At 39.1% G+C, this 24,509-nt stretch overlaps 1 protein-coding gene across 1 annotated transcript; it reads right to left on the bottom strand.

The window, feature by feature from the left end:
* Positions 1 to 14,120: 14,120 nt before the first annotated feature.
* Positions 14,121 to 24,302, bottom strand: ankk1 (ankyrin repeat and kinase domain containing 1). The gene is made up of 9 exons (XM_008425672.3): positions 22,810 to 24,302; positions 21,452 to 21,734; positions 21,224 to 21,375; positions 20,817 to 20,866; positions 19,821 to 19,976; positions 19,088 to 19,212; positions 18,523 to 18,556; positions 17,306 to 17,546; positions 14,121 to 15,561 (listed from the first exon to the last, which is right to left on the bottom strand). Exons 1-9 carry the CDS (start codon positions 23,100 to 23,102, stop codon positions 14,514 to 14,516), a joined length of 2,382 nt encoding a protein of 793 aa, XP_008423894.2. The 5' UTR covers positions 23,103 to 24,302; the 3' UTR covers positions 14,121 to 14,513.
* Positions 24,303 to 24,509: the final 207 nt, after the last annotated feature.

The raw sequence follows: 24,509 nt of genomic DNA, 5'->3' as shown, positions 1-24,509 counted from the left end.
AGGAGGAATGCTAATGACGTGTCAGTCTGACTGCAGGAGACTAAGTCTACGCTAACCCATCTTAATCAATTTCATTCACTTTTGTATGAAACTGTTGAATACAGAGCTGCTGGTTTCTCAGCCAAATGTCTCAGTTGGTTCTAAGTTGGTGAAGAGTTCGGCGATCTTCGGGATCGAATCTCGGGAATTTGTATTTACGTACGGGGAATGAAAGACGATCATTCAATAAACGAGCATATTATGATAAAGAAATCTCGTCATGCTGGCTGACAGCTATGATAAAACAATTCCATTTAATTGAAAGCGGAGCAAGATGGCAACTTTCTCCACTTTCTACTTTATTCAGCTAATAGGTGTTTGATCTCTTAAAACCCATTGAGTATTTTTATTTCATTCCCAGTTGATCAAGTCAAAATTAAATGTGACAATTTCATTTTTTTTTTAAATTAGACAAATCAGTAATATCACAGTACATACTTACTATACGCCATAGGGGCGAATCGAAATGGAAAAACAAGACATGTCAGGACTTGATGTGTAATAAAATGCATTAATTTCTTCACATTTAGAACCATGTAGCGTGTGAATAGAAACAAAGCCGTTTCTATTCAAGATCAAACTAATCAACTATTATGAAGAATTTTAACATAAAAATGTAACACTTTCTGATACAATTTTATTGAAATATGTAAACATTTTAAGGCTTGTACTACATGGCCTGTGCATGCATACACATAACAATAACATCCAACAATATGATGCGTTGCTTTTTTTAAACATTTCAGCAAGTAATGGTTGTCAATATATGAAATTGCTTAATTATAACTTTAAGAAAACACTTCACAATAACAAAGTGATAGAAAAGTGTTTTTCCCCCATTTGCTTATTTCTGCATAATCCTGATTTCATAGAAGTGTAACCGGAGTAAGCGGCCTTAGAACCGGCGTTATAGAGCCGAAGTTAGCGGCCTTATAACCGGTGTTATAGCCTGAATAAGCCCTAGGTGAACCTCAAAGCGCTTGAGGAGGGAGCGCTAGAGAACGAGTCTATATTTTATTAGTTTATATGTGCAATCTTAGTCTTGTGAGTAAGACAAAAAAAAATGTTGACGTGTGATATTTGAATAGTGTATGTGCGTAATTGTAGTATTTTGTGTGTGCGTGTGAGAGAAAGAAAATTTGTATGCGTGTGTGACATTTTAGTAGTGTGTATACGCAATTTGAGTATTTTTTAAGTGTGCGTGAGTTTTTTTAGAATGTGAGAGACAAAACATAGATTTTGTCCTAAACGGCCCCTCATAGGTTTTGTCTCAACCGTCCTTTCAATCTTATAACAACATAGAGTCATTTCTTTTGTTCTGCTGATGACAAGTCAGAAAGTCTGCTTAGTTTTTGATGTAAATTACATTCTAAAGTGCACCTTCTTGCACTTTAAAAACTAGATTATAGGCATACAAATAATGCTTTTAAATGGCTTTGCTGTGATAGAATATCTCCTCGGGGGGGATATATTAGAAAGCAGGAACAATGACTCAGCCAACTTTGCTGAGCCAAATTTTTACAAGAGTGATACTTTTTAACCTGGTTAGATCACTTAGGTGGAACACACTGAACATATTACCTGATTTAGAGCAGTTTATGTTGAGTAATCTTTCATAAGGCTCACTGATGTGTCTCGAAACAACAAACAGAAAATTTTAGATTTTGTAGATGATATCTAAAATTGTAGCCGTAAAATCGGTCCAGAGGAACAGAGCAAGCCCGGATTAACTGAGAGAAATTCAGGAATTAGGATGTTATCTAGAAAGTCAGCCAGCAAATTACTTTTCTTGTCCACTGCTAGTTGTTATTCTTATCTGATCTTATTTGTGGAGTTTTTCATAAAAAAATTAGCAGAACCACATTTTTTTTTTCAAAATTTGCACTCGCTGTTAAATTGTCCAAATCATCTTTAATCTAAAACCTTGAGGCTTAACTGTGCCTGTCTGTCCTCCAGCCTCGCATGATTAACACAAATAATATTCATTAACTAGACTTTGTGTCTCTGAATGACCCACACCTCCTCGGAGTAAAAAGTTATTTTCAAGATATACTCAGCTTAAAGTTTAAACTTTGCCGTTTCTCTTGTTGCTATTCCCTGAATCTTCATCTGAGCACATGGACCATGTTTCTTCCATTATTCATACGTTCATCATTTTCAATAAAAACATCGTTGTTATTCACGTCAACACCTTTGTTCATCTACTATTCTTGCATCAGACTCTAAGCAAAACAAATAAATATTACAGACATTTGGAGATCTGCTCATCTTATTTTATTTTATTTTTTTCTGGTCAGGTTCAAACTTCTTTTTTGATTTGACAGCATGCATGCTTGCTTTGTTCTGTTTTTATCCTCCTTGCAGTCTGGAAAGATTTTGAATCACAGATGATCGTGCAGCAAACAAGGAGCTGCACATTTCATATTGAACAGTTGTACTTGTTTTTATTTTTTTGTACAAGCCCTTTTAAACAGTCAATTAAATCTGTTTGTCACACAGAGCGTTGTGGACTCATTTAAGTGTGTTCTGAAGAAGAAAGAAGCAAAAGAGTGGCTAAAAGCATCTATTGAATTTACTCCAATATGCACAAATTGCACTTTTCAAAACCATTCAAAGCCTTAAAACAGCCTTACGGTTGCTAATTGTGTTACGAAAAGACAGTTCTGAATGCTAGTCTTCATTTAAAAAAAATAAAAGTATTGAAGTATTTAACCCTCTAACATAATCAATATATCTGTTACCCTTCAAAAACATTCATGTTCTACAAACTGTTCAACATTGTTTTAGGTTACCAGCTCACCTCAATGCATTTCTTTTAGATTATTTGTCATAGTCCAGCATAATGTTATGTACATTCACAAAGTGAGAGGGAGGTAATAAAGGGTTTTCACTTTTCTTTCACATTTTACAAAATATGGTATGCAAATGTATTCAGTCCAGATTAAACCCCTGAATTTTTCTGCAGACAACCCAACATTTAATTGTGTATTTCATAAATCTGGTCTTTATGCAAAATAGGCAATAAAAATGGCAAACTATAGCACACCCTACATACACTGTGCCATAAGGTGGCTTACGTGGAGAAAATAAGGCAGGCGGGGTGGGGGACACCAGGAACGCAAAAACAGGGCGAATGTTTTACTTCAGCAGATGTAGTGGTACGACCTGAAGACTGTTGTGGGATACAGATAAAAATTTTAAATCTGGAAAGTACAGAAAGACAACATATTAGTGTGATCAAGGAAATAGGAACCATAAACAGCTTCAGCTTCGATAAGTGTTCTGGTCAGACAGCATACCATACCAACTTTATTTACAAAGCATTTTAAAAACAATCACAGCTGATACAAAGTGTTGTACATTAAAACACAACATAATAATAAAAAAATAAAAACTCTTACAGTTTAAAAACAAAACATACAATTTAAAACTAGATCCCGCTGGTGTTGAAAGCCAAGTAAAATAAATGGGTTTTAAGACGAGCTTTAAAAGTGGACAGTGAAGGGGCCTCTCTGACCTGCAAAGGCAAGTCGTTCCATAACTTTGGACCCATGACAGAGAAGCCCTGTCCCCTCTGAGCTTCCTCCTGGATCTCGGTACCTCCAAGAGCAGCTGATCTGCTGACCTGAGTGACCGATAAAGTACATATGGGTGAAGAAGCTCAGAGAGGTAAGCCGGGGCAAGATTATGCAGTGATTTAAAAACAAACATAAGAATTTTAAAATGAATCCTAAAATATACAGGCAGACAGTGAAGTGAGGCCAGGACAGGGGTCACATGCTCCCTCTTTCGAGTTCCTGTTAAAAGTCGTGCAGCGGCATTCTGAACCAGCTGCAGACGTGAGAGCAGCGACTGACCGACTCCCAGATGAAGTGCGTTACAGTAATCCAATCGAGTTGAAATAAAAGCGTGGATCACTGTTTCAAAATGCTGCCTGGAAAGAAAAGATTTCACTGATGCCAATCGCCTTAAATGATAAAAGCTAGACTTAACCACGGCTCTGATTTGGCTGTCCAATTTAAAATCACTGTCCACCTTAAAACCAAGATCTATAATAACAGGTTTAAAATGTACCTCCAAGGGTCCCAGGTCAACAGAGGAGGACTCACAGGAGCCACTGGGTCCAAACACAATCACCTCCGTTTTGTTTTCATTAAAATTTAAAAAGTTCAGGGCCAACCAAGATTTAATATCACCTAGACATGCCAGGAGATGTTTGATGGAATGGACATCCTTCTGCTTCAGGGGCAAATAAATCTGACAGTCATCAGCATAAGAATGAAATGAAATCCCATGTTTCCTAAGGATAGAACCCAGAGGCAGTAAATACAGAGAGAATAGCAGTGGGCCCATAATTGAGCCCTGCGGGACACCATAAGGCATTGAAGCAGCAGATGATTCAGAGTCACTAATTTTCACTGAAATTGTTCTGTCCTCCAGGTAGGACTGGAGCCATTTAAGAATCGAGCCATCAATACCTACAACATGGTGTAATCGCGATATTAAAATGTCGTGGTCTACTGTATCAAAGGCAGCAGTTAGGTCAAGTAAAATCAGAACAACATGGGTACCAGAATCACATGCAAGGAGGATGTCATTAAAAACTCAGATTCTGTACTATGAAGAGTTATAAAACCTGACTGGAAAACCTCCAGAATGCCATTGTCATCTAAAAACTGTGTCAGCTGACAATACACAATTTTTTCTAAAACCTTAGAAAAAATTGCGGCCAACCAAAAGTGAGACAGTCACTGGCTCAAACTGATTGAAAGCAGCAGAGCAAGGGACCGAAACAGAGGGGTCAGAGTCAGGAGCTGTGATAAGAGCCCTGGTACTACCAACCTTTTCAATAAAGAAACGCAGAAAATTGGCACACTTGTCAGGAGAAGCTTCCAAACAGGCATTCTGTGGAATATTAAGCACAGAGTCAATGGTGTTAAATAAAACACGTGGGTTATGGCTGTTTGAGAGAATGATATTTGCCAAATATTCCCTTTTAGCCTCTTTAACCGTACTCTGGTAGAGACGCCAACAGTCTTTTAAAATCTGAAAAGTAACCTGCAGTTTATCCATTTTCCACCTTCGTTCAGCACAGTGACATTCCTTCCTTGCAGCACGAGTTCTATCATTAAACCAAGGCTCAGGTTTTAAACCTTGGCTGCCTGTTTTTAATGGAGCAACCAAATCCAGGATGGTTTGACAGGAAGAACAGAACCAGGACCAGAGCTCTTCTGTATCAGATTGGAGGAAGTCAGACGATCCACAGAGCTGAAAAAAAAACAGTAGAGAACTGAATGGCAGTGAAAGGGTTAATAATCCGACAGCGCCGAACAGCAGCGCGAGTTTTAACTGCAGTAGGTGTCAAAGTAACACTGAATAAAACAGGCAGGTGATCCGAGAACACAGAGTCACAGATTTCCAGGTTAGTCACAGGCAGACCGCAGGAAATAACCAGGTCCAGTGTGTGTCCGTGCTCATGTGTAGGGCCGGATACGACCTGTACCAGGTTTAAGGAGTCCAGAAGGCTTAAAAAATCCTTTACCTGTGGCTTATCAGGACAGCACACATGTATATTGAAGTCTCCAACAATAAGAACATGTTCATAGTTAGTTATAATCCCTGATAAAAAGTCAGAGAAGTCGCTTATAAAATCCTCATATTTGGGGGGACGGTAGACGACAGCACAGAAAACTGGGTTTACGTGTCTCATTTCAAATGGCGTAAACTCAAAGCTGGGGAATGACGTCTGAAGAAAACACTGCTTACATTTGTAGTCCTGTTTGTAAACAGTCGCTGTGCCTCCCCCTCTCCCCGAAGCCTGTGGTGAATTAAAATAAGCACAATCCGCCGGTAGAAGCTCAGATAGAGCACTGGACTCACCAACACTCACCCACGTCTCAGTCACACACAGAAAACCCAGGTTTTGGTGACTAAAAAAGTCCCGAAGAATAAAAGTTTTATTCGCAAGCGACTGGCGTTTACCAGGCCAATCCTGACAGGCCAATCATGGGCTTCGACAGGTCATGGGCTTCGACAGGTCGGGAAACCCGGCACAGCGGTCTCAGGTATTGGAGACACCGTCGGCGTATGTTGATCCAGGAAGGGCAGGGACGGCGGTGTAGAGGGGCTTGAAACGCCGACCACTGGCACCAAGCAGACATCAACAGGATCCAAGAAACGCTGAGGCACCCAAGAGCGCAGAAACGATCCATGCGATAATCGGGTAAAAGCAGAACAGTGCGTCATGTTAACAGTGATTCTTGAGAATAGGGACAAAATGGGTTTTAATTTTCCCTTTTTTTTTTGTTATTTCTCAACGATATGTATGCAAATATGACAAATAATGTTTTGGAAATGTAAAGATGCTAAGGTGCAAAGGTGCCCAGTTGCAACATTTAAAAAAAAAAAATTATTTTTAATCGACTTGACACAGAACTTTGTCATCACCATCTGACAAAAATAAACATAAAATAATTTTCAATGACCCTATTAGTGATATTTTACTCATTTTACAGACAAATGCTTCTCAAGAAACAAAAAAATATTTAAAACAAAGTCCATCTGACGGATTTGACAGTGCATGATGGAGTTGACACAGAGCTGAAGGTGGTGACAAACTAGTGAGTAAAATGAAAAACTTGGTACATGTAAAGTAATGCAATTTATGTAAAATACATTAAAATGAATTAATTGCACATTTAAGTGAGATTTGACAACAATTTCACTGAAAGAGTCACAAAAACTCTGATGGAGTTGACATCTGATGGAGTTGATGAAATGCCAAACTACCTCAATTTATATGATGTTATTCTGAAGGAGGCCATATTGTAGCTCATCAGGTCCATGAAATCTTTGCAGTAAACTAAAATCAAGCTTTTATTTCACAAAATTTCATCAAAGTTTTGTAAATGATCAGTTATGGTGTTGACACATCATGGTTGTGACAAAGAAATTAAAGAATAACATAAGCTAACCAGAGCTAACTAGCCCTCCTAGCAATGGAAGAGAAATGAAGTGGTCATGGGGTCCTCAGAAGTTCTGGTGCCCCATAATAATGCCTGATTTTTTTTTTTTTTACATTCTTTTCATTTCTGACGGTGTTGACAAAAACTAGGGACGAATTTCAGTTGGAAAATATATAAAAAGGATTTTTAATTCAATTTATTGATACCTTTATAATTATTTATATGACTACTTAATTGTCATAATATACAATTTTAGTATTTCTTTAATTGTTTTAAACTATTATAATGTATTGAGTTCTGCTCCTGGACAAGGGCTTTTACAGGCATCATCCACCGACTACAATGTTTAAAATAAAATAATATTCAGCAAATACCAGGAAAATATACATTGTTGTGCTCACATGACCCAGGTTGGTTTAGTCAGATATTTGAAAAAATTATATTTTGTGTACATTTTATTAAAATTTTGTGCTTTATTCATAGGACCCGTTTTGTCCCTATTCTCAAGAATCACTGGTAAAACTTCAGCTTCACCAGCCGGCCGCTTCGTCTACCGCGACGACGATGACGTCTCCTCTGTGAAAGCAGCGGAGGAACCCGGAACAGGTGACTCGGAATCTCCGACAGAAGCGGGCGCAAGGATTGTTGGCCAGGAACATCAAATAACAGCATATCCTGGACCAAAGGTTGGAGGTCTAGTAGCGTGTTGCGATCATACACCAGTAGAGATTCAGTTCCGTAGATGACACAGGTCATAAACAGTACAAACATAAGCAAACGTGAGAGAGACAGACGAGCAGCCACACACACACCGGCGCCATCTTGGATCTATCTTTAGAGCACTCAAGGCTTTGATGTCTAAAGTGACAGCAGCACGCTGTGGTTTGATTCCACACAGAGAGGATTAACATCAGGCTACAATGGATCATCCAGCAGCTTCTTAAAACCTCAGCAGGTGATTAGATAATCACAGTCAGGTGTGGCAGCTGCAGCAGGTTAACCACGCCCTGCAGCACAGATCCTCTGTTCAGAGGTCTCACCAGCACTCAAAAACACAAACCAAGAACCCGACAGAGCTACAATGATTGATCTGGAACAGGAGTCTCCAACCAAAGTCCCATAGAAATAATGTATGTTTTTCAGGTTTTGGATGCCTCCTGCTCCAACACACCCGAATCAAAGGAATAGCACTTTACCAGGCCTTTGCCAAACTTGACGGGACGTTGAAGAGGTAATTCAATGATTTCATTCTGCTATGTTGGAGAACCAGGAGGTTCTACAAAGCTCTGCACAGTTTTGTGTTGATCTGTCTGATGAAATCCAAATAAAATCCTGTACTTTTGGATGTTTTCTGCTGCTCACATAAAACATGGAAAAGTCCAACTAGCATTAATCCTCGTTCAAGGCCACGTATTTTTAGTACAGAGCTTTGGACAAAACCAATGCCATTCATTTACTCGAAAGGGTCGGCAAGATCATGTCCTGCCTGAAAGACAAAAAGGCGTGAGCTCAGTACTCCAACAAACCTGATCTGTGGGTGGAAGATGATGCTATGCAACAAACTGTCTATAGAGTATTGAAAAAGTGCATAGTAAATGAGTGTTGGAGAGTTTCTGTTCTGTGTTAGATAGCAGCGTGATCCGCCATTAATCATCTTACGACTGCATGACAACACCAAGGGGAGGAAGCTGAAAGAATAATAAGAATGCACAAGGGAACAGAAGGCCAATAGATCAGTAGTTACGGAGCAGTTTTTCTTCTTTAAGTAAGTCACTTATTCAAAGTCTTTATGTGACTAGAAAGTAATTAACAACACAATTCACTGAGCTAACAAAAAAACTTCTGGTCTGAATGGCTCAGTGGAAATTGCAGAGCCATCATCAGCCCTGTGGCGACGAAGAGAGACTGGCCCTGCTGTTTGCTCTCTGTTATAGAGAAGAGTGATAGATCACCAAAATATTTCCCATGTCATGAAATCCTCCCCCCAGGAGCCAGAAGGGATCACTCAGTCAATTATAGTGGCCATGACAGGAGACTTCTTACCTCGATACTTGCTTGGAGCCGTGGAGGCTGCACACCTGGACCAGAAGCATCAGCTGCGTCAGTCACAACTGCAGCTGCTCAACAGCGCTGAGCTTCATGATGTGTGTGTTACGAGGGGGGCCTTGTGAGAGTCTCTCTTCTGAGATGCTAAACAACCAGATTACATCCTTTCCATCACAATGAGTGGTGTGAATTTCAGAGAGCCCCTCTGCATCATCTGGATCTTCATGCCTGTACATGATGACTTAAATGAGATGCAAGGAATATAATTGAGTTGTGGGTAGCAAACACAAACTCCAATGCTGACTTCTAGGTGACACTATGTTGTTTTTATGTTATCAAGATGTTGCTGAAAACTCATCCGTAGCTATTTATGTAACCCTGTAGATGGTATTTTCATACATAATCAAACTTCACTGCAAGTTTAGCAATTTAGTTGTAAAAAATATATATTTGCTCTTAGGAAGAGAAGTGTCAGGCAATCATTTAAAGCAATGCATGTCATCGACACCAACCAGGTCTGTAAGCACACAAAGAAGAGCTATGAGGTTATTTGTTGGCTTTAGTAAACATTATGCAACTTCTGTCAGATTCTGACATGGACTGCAAATCATTTGCTACATATTCTGATGGACTTTTTGAAAATCCTGTCAAACACATAGTTCCAGCAGCAAGGGATTCAGCCTTATAGGTTTGAGCCAGAAGTTGAATTTGGCGATTTACTTATGCTGATGTTAGCGATCATTTTCAGAACCTACAAAAATATATTTAAGTCACAATTCAACTTTTTTTATTTGATTCATTCCCATATCTGTTTGTTGTTGATTAACCGATTGTTTGCTAGCATCACCCCGTCTGGTTCTGTGACATTCCAGCTCAGTAGATTGTTGTCTGACTGCGCACAAGTGAATTAGAATCTACGTTTGCTACAACCCACCTCACCCTTCATGGCATAATTAATATTGCACCATGGGTCATGTTCAATGGTCAGACAAAAAATAAAAAAAGATCTTTTGGTAACTTTTTCCCACTGTTGCTGGCAGGAATGGGTGGAAGCATGGTGGTGCTAACTTGTCCAGCTGGATCCATCGTCGCGCTTTCTCCTTACCATTTTTGGCAGTCATTGCACACGACGCAGCAATTTGCAAATCCTGGCAGGGTATGTCGTTGGACCTTGAAAGTCAAACGAGCCTGTTCAGGTTGTTCTGGGCATCTTTATAAACTACTGCCACAAATTTCTGCTGCCAAATCATCTTGAAACATGTGCAGTGTTTTTCACACGGCTCGGGAGCTTTTGCTGCAGCCTTAGAGAATATCAACAATTACCTTTGAAGGCTAAATGTGAATGAAATCATTGATGACAGAACAAGTAGTCAGACTTTGAGTTCAAACATGCACAAAATGTCGTTATGCAAACTAAAACCTTCTGCAAAGTCTCAGAGTAACGCATTCTGGATACAGAAGTTTGTTGAAGAGGTCAGTTTTCATGCAGTTAAAAAAGGATTTATAACTTAGAAAAATAAAGCAAAAATTTACTGTAGCAAAAGTTTAACTTTGTGGCTTAGTGATTTTGTTTAGGGTTCTTGATACATTTTCATGATGTAAACCCTGCAATCCAGGGGCATCAAACTAATTTTCATTGGGGGGTCACATCAAAATCATTAATGTCCTCAAACGGCTGGTTGTGTATAGAATATATTGACAAAACCGCATTTTGACAAACTGTTAAAATTTATACATGTTCAATTTGTAATTCTTAAAATGTAAAAAAAAATTGCATCTTTTGACATTGATGTAATTTGGTCCTATAAAAATGAAAATTGATTTGATTTGACTGATAAAATAACATTTAACCACAACTTTAGGTTAACAGTTGTGACCTGAAACAAGTATTAGGACTGTAAATATTTATGTGACCCTGTAGAATCTAGATGGCCAGAAAAATAGTTATGGGGGGCCGGATTTGGCCCCTAGACCTCAAATTGTAATCAAAAACAACCCAGAATGAGGAATAAAAAGAGGTTCAGTGGTTTACCCAAGGATTATTTGAGGGCAAACTAGAACCAACTATATACAACAATAACTCCAGAAATACAGCTCTGGTAAAATCATCATTCTAAATATAATAAGTAAAGTCAAAACTATTTAATTAAGAGAGAATATAGCAGAACACCATGACCATTAAATTTAAAGGCCACTGCTTTGCAGTCCCCCTGTCTTTGTTTTGCTTTGTTTGTTTGTGGTAACAACAACTTACATGACATTATCTTCTTCCTGCTTGTCTCCCTATTAGGAAATAAAATTAGTTTAGGTGCCTGAAAACCCAATTACTGGCCGAGATAGAACCTATCCGATGTGTCGTTGCATGTCTGCGTAAAAAGGTTGAGGCAAAACCATTGATTTAAGTGGCTCTGATTGGACATAGGTGGGAAAGTCAGTGTATTGTTTATTTCCTGGAGCTGCTCCAACAGCTTAGGTATGAGGGAAAACAAAAGACGGGTTTCATCGATAAAAAAAAAAGTTGTTAGACCGATCGCGCAGTGGCACAGCAGTGCGTTTCACAGAAACGTGTCATCAGATTAAAAAAAACCCAGAAAAAAAACTGGTTTGGTTCCAGTCTTTAGGTGACATAGCTCAGCAGTAGGATGGGAACAGTGAGTCATACCATGTGGCTCTAAGCTAAGCTTATGCCTCTGCATTTTACACTGAAACTCTCCCAAAACAACTAAAATAGGTGATTAATGTACAACTAAAGTTATTAAGTTGTGTGCGTTATGAGGAATTTTTAGTATCATAAATAAATTTAAAGGATGTCACAGCAGCAACAAAACAACACGTCCTATGTAGTAAACTGTATTCCTAAAATCAAATTAATTTATTTGCTATTGGTACCTAGTTTTTAATCAAGACATATCTCTGGAATGAATTTAATGTGTTTATTTTTGCTTATCACTATCTGCGTAGGGTACTCACTGTCTGGGCGTTACGAAAACACAGACAATAACAATATATGCTTTGGTATTTGTAATTTTATTACAATTGATATGATCACCAGGACTTTTCCCATATTTGGCCACGAGAGAGAGAGAACACTGAATTTTAATTAAAACTGCAAACTAAAGGATAACAATAAATGCTTTACAATAGCAAATTAAACAAATCAGGGTTCACAAAGATTGTTAATCTAATGTATAGATTTCTGAATGCTGGACTCTTGGATTCGTTTTTCTCTGGTTCCCTGCCTGATTTGATAAGTGTTGTTATGTTCAGCAGCATTTAAAACCTGGTTGTCCAGAAAACAAGGTACGTCATAAAAACCACTACTGAATATTAGCAGAGAGGAGGGCATGCACTTCAATTTGGATGGAGCAATCAGGGTCACCACCATTCAAGACCCAACATTGACATTAGTACTAAAACTTTTTATTTTTATTTTTTTTGCCAAAAGAGCAAGCTGCCCCAATACAAGATGCCACTATAACAGTGAGTCACATCACCATTATCCAAAATGGCCACCACTTCGTTCATTACATGATACTCTTTCTGATGGTTTTGACGAAATGCAGTGACAGCACCAAATAGAAATTACAAAATTTATCTACAAATTGGGGGGGTGGACGGGATCTGTAATTGGTACATGATTAATCACATTTAAGTCATGAAGTGGGGCTGCACAGTGGCGCTGTAGGTAGCACTGCTGTCTTGCAGCAAGAAGGTTCTGGGTTCAATTCCCAGTCTGGGGTCTTTCTGCATGGAGTTTGCATGTTTTCCCTGTGCATGCGTGGGTTCTCTCTGGGTACCCTGGCTTCCTCCCACAGTCCAGAAACATCAAACTATATAAGTTTGATTTCATTAAGATGGAAAAGTTAAAACAAATGTTCTGCTAGAGTCTGACACTATGTGGCTTCTCCATTGATCAAGGTTATGGGAAATGTTTTATAATATTGCATTTAATGTGATAACCAACACTTTGGTTTGATACAAAATGTATTGTTTATGCAACACAAATGTATTAAGGGATTACAAATGGAGCAGGCAATCAATATTCAATTACTTTCCTACCAACCAAAACAGTAGAAAGAGGCTTAATGATTTCATGTTATTTATTTATTTTTGTTCTTTCAGTCACAATCATTCAAAACTGCGTGAAAGAGTAATCAACCAACCTGAAAGAACCTAAATTACATGGAGGTCAATCACAGTGAAGAGGTGGGAAACATTATTTTCTTCTGAAATCTCATGCTTAACACCGTTACTTGGCAGCGCAGGATAAAAAATCTTATCCCAGTTTATGTCTATTTATAGTCATGTCGTTAGTTTGAACTCTTGGTTCTCCATCCAGACGTTTGAGTCTTTCAGATGCAGGATGAGCCCTGTGAAAGCATAGTGTAGGTCACTGATGCTCCCGAATACAGGCATTACATTTAATTTTAATAAGATGTCACTCTGAGCATGGCGCAAGCTGTGCAGCGCTCCCATTGCTGTGTTGGAATTGGCTTATAATTATCTTATCCTATCATTAGGCACACAGTGGATTTTTATTTTATTTTTATTTTTTATGAAAAATACTGTCAATTTTTATTTAGCCAGATTTTAGAATAAAAATGTGTCTACATGAAATGAGGGTGTGTAGACATTCTTACAGCCACTCTCCTTTTGTTTCGTTTTTCTCCCAATGACAAGAATAATGCACATTGAATCCCATATTTAAACTCCCTGTCATGTTTCACTGTGTCGTAGATTTCAGATTTAACACTCATGAAAGCAATTCTCTTAAATTTACACACATTGCTTCGGGAATAGTGGCACTACCATTTTAGACAGTGCTGTTTTTTTTCTTTTTCTTTTTTTAGCTCGTCATTCGCATTAAGATAACAGGATTGTTTGACAAATGTAATAAAAACAGGTATTCTCACGTAACCAAAGCAACATTTGAATATGGAAAACATCTATACTGGATGTTTGTGATACGGCTGACCACTCGGGTCACCACACCATGGTGAGGCGCCTTGTGAAGCTCAGCAAACAAAATAAACACACAAGAAAAAAAACCCGCTGCCCCACAACATGTGGTGTTGTTCATAGGCTTTGTTATGGCCTCATCTTTATTGGTTATATGAATATGATCTGCTGGTTAGCCAACTAGTTTTATCATGTGCTTATAAAGAAAAATGACAGTAATCTGTGAAAAGCCAATCGTGGGCCTATTTAGTTGGCCTGAGCAAAATCTAAGTCGGCCTCAATTATATATTTATATATTTGTACTTGGATGTTGGACAAACAAAATGTTAGAAGTCTTTAAATGTCTGCATCTAATCCACTTTTTAAAAATATCCTTGTCATAACAAAAATGGCAAAACTTATCAAAAACCTTCAACATCCTGGTATAAAATGTCACACCAAAGTCAAAATGACCTGGTCAGCAATACTGTAGTCAATTTTCAAAAAAATAAAAATTGCTGTAATTTACAATTCACATTCGTTTTTCAGTAGCTCAACGATTTCCCATTTTTCACACCTCTGGGCTACGTTCAGAGCTGTGGATCCAGACGAGTCCATCAGTGTCTTGTCTGCTCCATTTAGCAGCAGGCCTTTAACAATGGGCACGCAGCCATGTTGGCAAGCTAAGTGTAAAGGTGTTGCCTTTCCTGAGTTTAATGCATTGATGTCTGCTTGATGCGATATCAAGTGGAGGACACTCGGAAAGCAAAGACTGGCACAGGCGAGGTGCAGGGGTGTCCATCCGTCACTTTCCTCTTTGACGTTTGGGTCAGCTTTTGCTGCCAGAAGCTTCAGCACTACCTCAGATTCACTTTGGTGGCAGGCCAGGTGCAGTGGAGTCCATCCATTCTGGCCTTTTGCGTTCACCGAACCGCCCTTATTCTCCAGAAGGACCACCACAGCCTCATGTCCTCTTAGGGCTGCCAGGTGCATGGGAGTCCACCCTTGATCGGTCTTGCAGTTCGGGTTGGCCCCGTTGGAAAGCAGCTGCCTGCAAATGCCAGCATGACCCTTCAGAGCAGCCAGATGAAGCGGCGTAGATCTCCTGATGTCGGAAATGTCAGTTTTGACCTCCTTAGTCAACAAGAGTCTGACTATACGGTTATGGCCTTGCTCGGCTGCCAGATGGAGAGCGGTGGAGAAAGAGTAGTCCTTAGCGTTCGGATCCACGCCGCGACCCATGAGAAGCTTGGCGATGTTGACATGGCCGTAGGAGCATGCAACGTGGAGCGGTGTTCTACCTTCCTCCTCCACCCGATTTACGATGGCGTCCTCTGACATCCGCGACAGCAGCAGGCGCACGACCGTCTCGTGGCCGTTCTGGCACGCCAGGTGGAGCGGCATCCAACCGGCTTTCTCCTGCACGTCGGCCGCGGCTCCTTTTTCCAGCAGGAGGCGGATGGTTCTATCGTCACCATTCTGTGCAGCAAAATGCAGCGACGTCCACTGGTCTTTGTCCCCCTGCGATGTAGATGCGCCATGGTCCAGCAGCAAACAGGTGATGTCATAAAACCTGTGGAAAAAGATGTAATTTGACATCATTATGTTCTGCTGTTTGTTGAGGAAGAATGTAAATCACTTCTTAGTAGAATAGAAAAAAAGTTACCACATCAAAGTTATCATTTCTTTTTTTAAGGTCAATAAGTGAAATCCTTCTAAATAGCTTGGCTTGTTAACCTTAAACTTAAAACACAATGACGGGTAGATTAGATCGGGCGTTGAAAGGCAACATTTATCTTAGCCTCACCCTTCTCAAAAATAATATTCTTTGTGTTCTTTAATCAGAAATAGACAAAGTCAGTAGGACAAAATAACAGACAAAACAAAAAATTAAACAAGTAGGATTAGGGATGCAGAATTTGCAGCTGTATAGTTTACAGTAAAGTATAAAATTATTCATTGCCCTGCGACAGACTGGCGACCTGTCCAGGGTGACCCCTCCTCTCGCCCGGTACATTAGCTGGAGATGGGCACCAGCACCTCCCGACCCCACTGAGGGACAAGGGTGTAAGAAAATGGATGGATGGGTGGATAAAATTATTCACATCCCTGGCAGGTTAAGATTTAAATTGATATACATTCAACCAGGAATTTTATTTCTGCTAGAAAAGGAGACCAGCATCTTTCAGAGATAATAAAACAATGTATGCAGTTTTGGAAAAAAATAAATGTAAATGGCATGTTGAAAATTACTGGTACTCTTTACAATGAATATCTACAGGACTCAAACCTTTCTTATAATTGCTGACCAGTTTTTCAGATCAAAGCTTTTTCAGCATTATGCACCCACACACACAATGCGCTGCACTTAGGGCAAGATGTTTTTGATGGTTTGCAGGAGCGATAATGGACAACATCGAATATAATATGAAACTGCTACTGTTTTAGAAAAATATAAGCTCAAAAAAGTCAATTTTACATAATATTTCTCCTTTAAGAGGTGCCTCTGTTGGTTCATCTGCAAAATTGTATTAAGAAGAATCACATTGTGATTCTTCTTAATGTGATTGGGTGTGTATGGGCGCAAATGCTCAAAAAAGTACCAGTTCGGGTCAGAAAATGCAATGTATTAACAGTCAGGCCTTAGTTTTCTACCTTGTTGTGACCAAAACGAGATTAAATTAGTGTGGTAGTCATTTCCTGCCCTAAATCTACCGATATCTCTGACAGCTTGCACTTGATCCACAGTATGCCATAATTGGCCTGTGTTCTGAACAGGACCTCCACTTACACACGTCATTATGAATTTTAATTTTCTACGCAGCGTGCACAGAGAGAATCTCCTCTGTGATCATGCCGCTGTGAAAGCACGAACAGATAAGCTGCTTGGTGTCTTATCTGCTGAATGCTTGACCCAGCTGGTTGTGTTTATCTAAACCACTGACTCAGTAGATTTTTCACATATTTCTGTCCTCTTAAACTGGCACTTAGAAAAGTATTCGTATCCCTGTGTAGGACCCCCACCCTGTTGAATGATCGTTCTTCTACCTTTCACGTCTTTTAAAAGTGAGAATCAGTTTGTGTCCGAAGTGTCCCTTTTTGTTTCTTTTGGTCATAAGTAAGAATCTCTTCTACTGCTCACGTCTGAATAAGAGCGGCATTATTCTTCTCTCCGAGCTCCAAAGAGAACAAAATGTGTATCGCACGAAAAGTTCATCAGTGTTCTCCACAAAATGTTAATATATTCAAGCTCCAACAACAACAGCTCTGCCTTGCTCCACTCACAGAACACTTTGTGCCCAGATTTTCATACAGACCTTTGCAAAACAGCGATGATAAGGGGAGTGTAACCTCTGGCGGTTGTACAGTTCACTTCAGCACCCAGACTCAGGACATGCTTGACACTTTCTGCATCACCGCTGGCTACCGTGAAGTGGAGGAGGCTCTTTTGGCCCGAAAACTGCGTGCACACGTCATCTCCTTTCACAGACTGCCTGAAACTACTGAAGTCCTTTTTGGCCAGCATAGAGAGAATGCTGTTCTTGCCGTGTTGGTCATCTGCAAAAGGAAAACAAAGGACAGAAATGCTGATCACTACATAGTAAAATTAAATTGTGAGTTGTTTTTTTTTCTTTCTTTATTAAAGACAACTTTTCTGTCGTTGTTACATAACTGCAGGCATTGAAATGCTGCAGGGTTCGTCTTTCTGGTGAAAGGGGAGCTTAAGGTCAGTCACCTTAAGGTGTGAAGTGTTTGCATTTTGATTTTGAGACCATGTGTGTTCATATGTACTTGTTTAACTTTGTCATGCAGAACAAGTGAAATAGAACAACTCCTTTAATCAATACTAATGAAATCTTTCACACCTTTTGCTAACAAGTGATGGTGATACTTCCAGTCACTTTCTTGACTAGCAATACTTTTACAGTTCTGCAAATATTTAGCTCATTTTTAAGCTCAAATCTTTACGCGTAAGTGTTTCTGCGTCAGAGCAACTAAACTCATTTCTAACATGGACAACGTTAAATGACTTATATAAATCTGAAAAGTGTGGGATTGATTCATATCCAGCCTCCTTTACCTTGACACTCTTAAAATAAACTTTTTGGCTTTTTGGAAATAAAAATTATAAAAAGGTGTCAGTGGCAGCATCATGCTTTTCTTCAGCTGGACCAGAGAAGCAGCTCACCACACTTTGCACAATTTTTAATTAGCCAATTCAGTTGCACATTCCTCTTGACTGTAGTACCTTATAACTACATGGTTTATTATGTCAAAATCTTACCCTTACTGTGCATTACTTTTTATTCTTTATTCTGTTTTACATATGTTATATTCTGTCTGAGTGACTCTATTTGTTGTTATCGCCTGTCACTTTGCTGCTGTTGCACAGAGATGTCCCCATGTAGGACATTTCTATTCTATTCTATTCTATTCTATTCTATTCTATTCTATTCTATTCTATTCTATTCCTAAACAGCCAAAATCCAGTTGTGTCCCAGTTGTCTATGTGAATCCATCTACCTGGACTTACCTGAAAGTGTTTCAGACATCTCAGGTAAACTGACCTAAAGGGAGAAAGACAATTTTTTAAAAATAATACAGATTATTGTAAACTTGAGGTTATGTTTATCTCATTACAAAGCCAACCAATGAGTGGTTATAGTTTTAAAAAGCTTAATAGGGCCTGTACCTTTTTAAGGCATTCAGTTATTCAGACTGGTAACAAGAGTTCTCATACACATATAGAGACTTTGTAAATTCAATTTTGCAATATTTTTCTAACAGCCTACACTGCTTATAATAAATGCAGCTTCGTAGGCCAATTCTATATGGTCAAACAATTTATACGACTAGATTGTCACAGTTATAATCAGAGGACGGAAAACAGGACATAGCCGTAGGTCAAGCAGGCATACAAAAGAAAAGACAAAACAAAAACTGAAATGAGAAAAGAGAAGAAATCACAAATAAAGTCAAGAAAGGTTAATTGACAGCCACTGAGAAGTTTGAGGTGAGCACAATGCAACGCCAGCAGAGAAACGTACAGAAGAATACATTAGATGCAAAGCTCAGTGAGATCATCAGAGTGGACTAACTTTGTGTACTGGCGAGAACATCCAGGGATACTTTGATTCCTGCTCAGCGTTGCCTTTCCTCTGACCAGTTATTGTTCCTGGGATCTTCAGGACTTCGTTCAGAGTCTCTGTTTTCCTCACAGTGTCTGCAAACAAAAAGCAGGAAACCACTAAGACTATATTAAAGACAAACATCACATTGAACAAATAAATTACTGTCGACAGCACAAAGGTGTTGACTGGATTGTAGCTCAAAAACCCAGTGGGATTGTCTAAAATTTGCTTTGGTGTGGGACGTTCATGCATGGCTTAGCACTAAATTCAGTCACAGATGTGGTAATACAAACAGTGATATGGGGGATAATTACAAATTGGCAGATGAGGTTTTTATAAATAAACATGACACTGATTGGTGTTCACACAAAACAACTCCGGTAGATGCACTCGTGTGCTTGCAAAAACCTTGTGGGATTGATTAAATCTAATTTTACCGGTGTAGTTTTCAGTCGCACTCATGAGAGGATTCTCGAAAGACCTATTCGTGTCTCGGTTTTCATACCGAGACGAAGTGTAAGCACATGCTGTTTTGATAAATGTACAAACAGACCAGCACAAGAGAGGTGTCGCCTTCTTTACTTGTTGAAGCTTAACTGGCATGAATTGGAGAAAATGCACGTAAAACACAAGATCCTAAAACTGTTATTTATTTATTTATTTATTTATTTATTTTAATTATAATATCTGACGTTGGAACCTGAGAATAGGGGCCTCTTCTGGGGATTCGTGTCCCAGCACTGTTGCATGACGCAGATCAACTCATCACACTCCGGGGGCCTCGTCTCAGGAATCATCTCCAAGCAGGGCCTCTTCCCTTTTGATACCTGCAGCAGCACTTTGGTCACACTGCACCCTGCGACCACAAGATGTGTCTGTCAGTTCAATTCGCTTCATCTGGTATACGCAGACGTACTTCTCAGGATATTTTACATCAATTGAAACTAATTGGACCAAGACACATGAAACAGCTGCAGAGAAGTTCAAAAGCTTTTCGTCTCCAGCACTTAAAAGTGTACTTCCTCACTGGACTAACTAAAAAAATTTGGTACAGTTTTTGTCTATTATCTTTGAATATTATTTGTGCTGTAATTAAACTATTTAGAACCTTGAATTTCATAGCTTATGATTTTATGAATGCCATTGATTTCGACGGCCTCTAATCTTGTTCAGCTTAATGTGTAGTAATTTTCTCTAACCCTGTTTAGGAGTGCATGAAGAGGCGCTAACATAGAGCTCACCGGACTTCACTCTCACCGGAGCTGTGAAGTTTTTACAGCTCCCCCAGATTAAATAAATGCCTGTTGTCTACTTCTCCTAAGTTGTGCTCTTCTTACCCAGCCTGTCAGTGTCACTACATGCTTTGGGAATGTCATAGTAACGGGGATTAAATGCAAATGCTCAATAACTTTTAGATTCTTCTCTGTAAAAGCATCAAAAAGAAGCGATCGTGTTTAAATTGTCTTTTGTTGGTTTCAACATGACAAAATGACAAATAAAACAGATTTTCTATGAATACATGGCAAAGGACCGACTTAATTTCTAATACAGCAGTGAGATCTTTGAAGCCTCAGTGAATTTTAGTCTAAGAAACACATTTTGACCTTGTTAAATGTTACATGACTCTTTGCTAAAGTAAGAGTAATAAATCTGTTTGATGTGGAGATGTGATTCATTTCAAATAATTCATTCCTACCTGCGTAGGGTTTCTGCTGTGTCAGTATCTCCCAAATCACTATCCCGAAGCTGCGGATCAAAGCAGGAAAAGGATTTTCAATAATAAATGTATAATTTTACATTATGTGCATTCAGGAAACTTTGTGACTTATGCTCTTTCACACAAAAAGAGCGCTGAGAACTTTTCCTGTCCTTTCAGACATCCAATAAAATATTGAGAAAAAAAAAAGGGGGGGGGGGGCAAGAGAGAGCGAGTCAGATGGGAGTAAAATGTTCGACTGGAAAACATCAGAAACATCCAGAATACAGAAGAGAGCAAAGGTTACGCTGTGTGAATTTTGGGTTGTGCACTGAATCAAAAAAAAAAAAAAAATGAAATGCAGAGATTCTGATTGTGGACACTGAGAACAGCCGCTAGCAGGTCACCTGTAAACGTCAAAAGCAGTTCCCGGTGAATCGGAGCATTCGGTGAAGACCTCAGGAGGAATGTAGTTTATGTTGCCTCTTGCTGTCAGGCGCTCCATGAACGTCGCCTTGCACATGCCGTCCTCCCAGGGGACAAGACCAAAATCTGAAACCTTAACCAAGAAGAGTTGAAATAACTCATCATCATACATCGCTAATGAATGTCATCCAGAGAGGTGCTTCACTGACCTTGACATGCAGGTGATCGTCCAGTAGGATGTTGGACGTCTTGAGGTTAAGATGAAGCAGCGGAGGTTTCGCGCTGTGAAGGAAATTCATGGCCATAGAAATCTCATGGATCATCTGGAACTTCTTTTGCCACATGAAGCTGTGACTGGCTAGGAGGTTGTTTAGGGATCCGTTACTCATGTACTCCATGACAACACCTGTAGCTTCGCTGCACACGCCGTAGATGGACAAAATGTATTTAAACTTCAGCTTGGCTATGGTGGACAACACATCTTCTGTTTTCCTGTGAAGTAAAATGAAAAAAAAAAACAATGAGGAGATATTTGTAGTTTTGACTTTATAAAGAATATTGAAATATATAGAGTGTGGTTTAAAAGTCTACATGATTTCAAAAACAAAACAAGCTTGTTGTTTTAAAAAAAAAAAAAAGAAAAAACAAAGACCTGGATGCATAAAGGTGAAATTAGATTGTCAGATTGATTTACTTTGCCATGTGCTGGTAAACACAACTAAGCAATGCAGTGATCCTAGGATGAAAAGAACCATCAATTGGTTATTGGAGAGATAATAAGTAACACTGACCTGAGTTATAATGGTAAAACAGTAGTATATAGGATACAGTCACTTGGAGCAGCAACAGATATATTAAGTGTCATCAGTGTGGCTTAGTGCAGTGTTATTGTCAAGTCAGGAGTTCAGTAATCTGACAGCTGGGTCTTTTTACACATGCTGTTTGGCTCCTGTACTGATTACCAGAGAGTGGCAGATGGAAACGCTCTTATAAAATCCTTAAAAAGTCCTCATAATATAAATTTAGAATGTTTTGTCTGCAATCTATTAAACGTCAAAATCATTCATATAGCACAAAAACAATTCATGTACACAACCATTGTTGTTTGGTTCAATGCCCCTCAAAAAACTGAACCTCCAACAAAAGTATGACCAAGTAGTTATTTACGAACTATTTTTATTTTCCTTATTTAATTAATTGATTTAACTCAATTTGCTCTGTTCTTTGCCTCTGTTTTAGCTCATGGACATAAAAACACACCATCAAAAGTTTAACGTCTGCCAGACTCATCCACTCTAAAACCAGTACGTGTTTGGGATCCTGCTAAAACACTCAGTTTTGGCCAGGTTTCAGTGATCTGATGCAACCTGACTCCATCAGGGGAAGCTTAACTGGGTCTGATGTTAAACAACAAGCCAGAAACCTTTAATCCGGATTGTGGAACACCAAGGTCCCTGAAACCAAATGTGTGCAGTCAGTTCTTTTTTAATCCTTGTTGTCCATAGTGTGATCTTTCCACTTGAATAAAAGATGAAAAACCTTCCAGAGAGTTGAATGTATCTCATACCTGTAAAAGCTGTTGGCAGACAAGGTTGCGTCAAAGGTTTTCAGAGCACATTTTTCCCGCCAGAGCTTGACTTTGACTTGGTACACATGACCAAATCTACCTTCGGCCACCTTAATCCATTCTGCCTCAAAGTCGTCCCTCTTGAAGTCCCTGAAGTGTCCAGGTGACGTGTCAGAGCAATCCATGAGTACAAGGATCCTTAGGCCGCCGTTAGAGTCCAGTCCTAAACTGAAACACGCTTTTATCCTACAGATCCATCTCACCCAGCCGATCTGCGGGAACTTGTGACTCATTCAGGTGAACAGGAAAGTTCACGGCAAACACACAGAGTTTTGCCCTTTGTGGGTGGAGCTGAAGTGCAGAGCTGGTTGGTGCCGTCAATGTTGCTCGACCAGTTTTCCAACATTCATGGTTTCTTACGGGACAACGCTGTAATCTAAGCAATGCAGTCTAAACGTACAATCTCTCCACTTTGATGGTTAGATAACATAAACTTTTAATTTAACAACAACAGAGTATCAATTACCCTGGCTGAAATCGGACCTACGCACATCGTGATTGAAGTCTATATTTACAGTGACTTAACACCCTAATGAACCGTCTGTCTATCTTATTGTAGTTTAATAAGACATTTGTTTAATCCCAGTTAGTCTCAGTGGAAGGACTCAGTGCTGTTTTTGAAATCAGGGAGATGACCATTGGAAATAGCAGAAATGTTCCCAGACAGTAATAGAAACTTACTTTAGGCTTGTCTCAAAATATATACGCCACTAAAATCTCAGTTTGTTTTCAAGACAAACCAAGACTTTATCTGTCTTCCTACCATAACCTACACCTGACACTGGGGCATGAGTGACATCTGTCTTTGTGTGAAACCCGTTCAGCAGGACTTTATTCTCCCAGCTTCCTGAACCCCGTGTTTGCCATTACTCTATAACAGCTTTGTTTGTGGACGTCTTTTCGCAGATAGATCTCCATATTCTCTTCATGAATTGAACAATAACCTCAAAGCCAGCTGTTTTCTTTCAGATTAGAGAAGCTATCAAAGCTTTCCCCAATTGGAGTGCATTCAAAATGACTCTGTTGTTATCACGCAAGGTTAGGTAAGGACAGGAAGCTGTTGTATCATACCAGACTTTTTTTATATATATATATATATATATTCTGGTGGAAGACGTGTTTTAATAAAGCAGTTATTGATTACTTTTTAATTATGCATATCAACAATGAAATGATTCTGGGTATTTATTATTAAGTGTGTGGGACATTTTTCACATTTAATGTAAAGTTTAAGTTCTTTAAAAGCACAGTTGGGCAATTTGCTTTAAGCCTCTGAGACAGAAAGATAAAATGTTAGCATTTGTGCCTCGAGGACTTTTGCACTTACTGCCTCAAACTGTTTGGTTGTTTTTCAGTCTTAATGAATTTCTGTTTATTCTCTTAAGAAACTTGCTGTGAAAGGCCTACATTTATTTATGGTAAAAAAAAGAAAAAAAAAACAGAAAGAGAAAGAAAAATGCAAATAAAACATTATTAAATTAAGCTTTTCTGAAAGCAGAGAGTAAGTGTTGCCCTAAAGGAGAAAGACTGCAATGAGTGACACTCATTTGAGCATTTATTGCATATCATTTACCATATTATCGCATGCAGCTGTGCAGCAATATTAACTCTGTTCAACTTTTCCATATTTTTTCCACATA

Source organism: Poecilia reticulata, chromosome 13, assembly GCF_904066995.2.
Source record: "Poecilia reticulata chromosome 13, P_reticulata-male-v2, whole genome shotgun sequence".
NCBI classification, from domain to species: domain Eukaryota; kingdom Metazoa; phylum Chordata; class Actinopteri; order Cyprinodontiformes; family Poeciliidae; genus Poecilia; species Poecilia reticulata.
The sequence above is the reverse complement of the archived record's forward strand: the minus strand, read 5'-3'. Positions and strand labels throughout refer to the sequence as shown.

What these genes read in the sequence shown, in the direction of transcription:
- ankk1 (XM_008425672.3), bottom strand. Translation starts at nt 23,102, where the DNA reads ATGAGTCACAAGTTCCCGCAGATCGGCTGGGTGAGATGGATCTGTAGG. An exon ending in ACAGCAGAAACCCTACGCAG is followed by an intron (nt 19,977 to 20,816) that starts GTAGGAATGAAT and finishes TTGTGGTCGCAG; the next exon opens with GGTGCAGTGTGACCAAAGTG. An exon ending in ATCATCGCTGTTTTGCAAAG is followed by an intron (nt 15,562 to 17,305) that starts GTCTGTATGAAA and finishes CTTTTTCCACAG; the next exon opens with GTTTTATGACATCACCTGTT.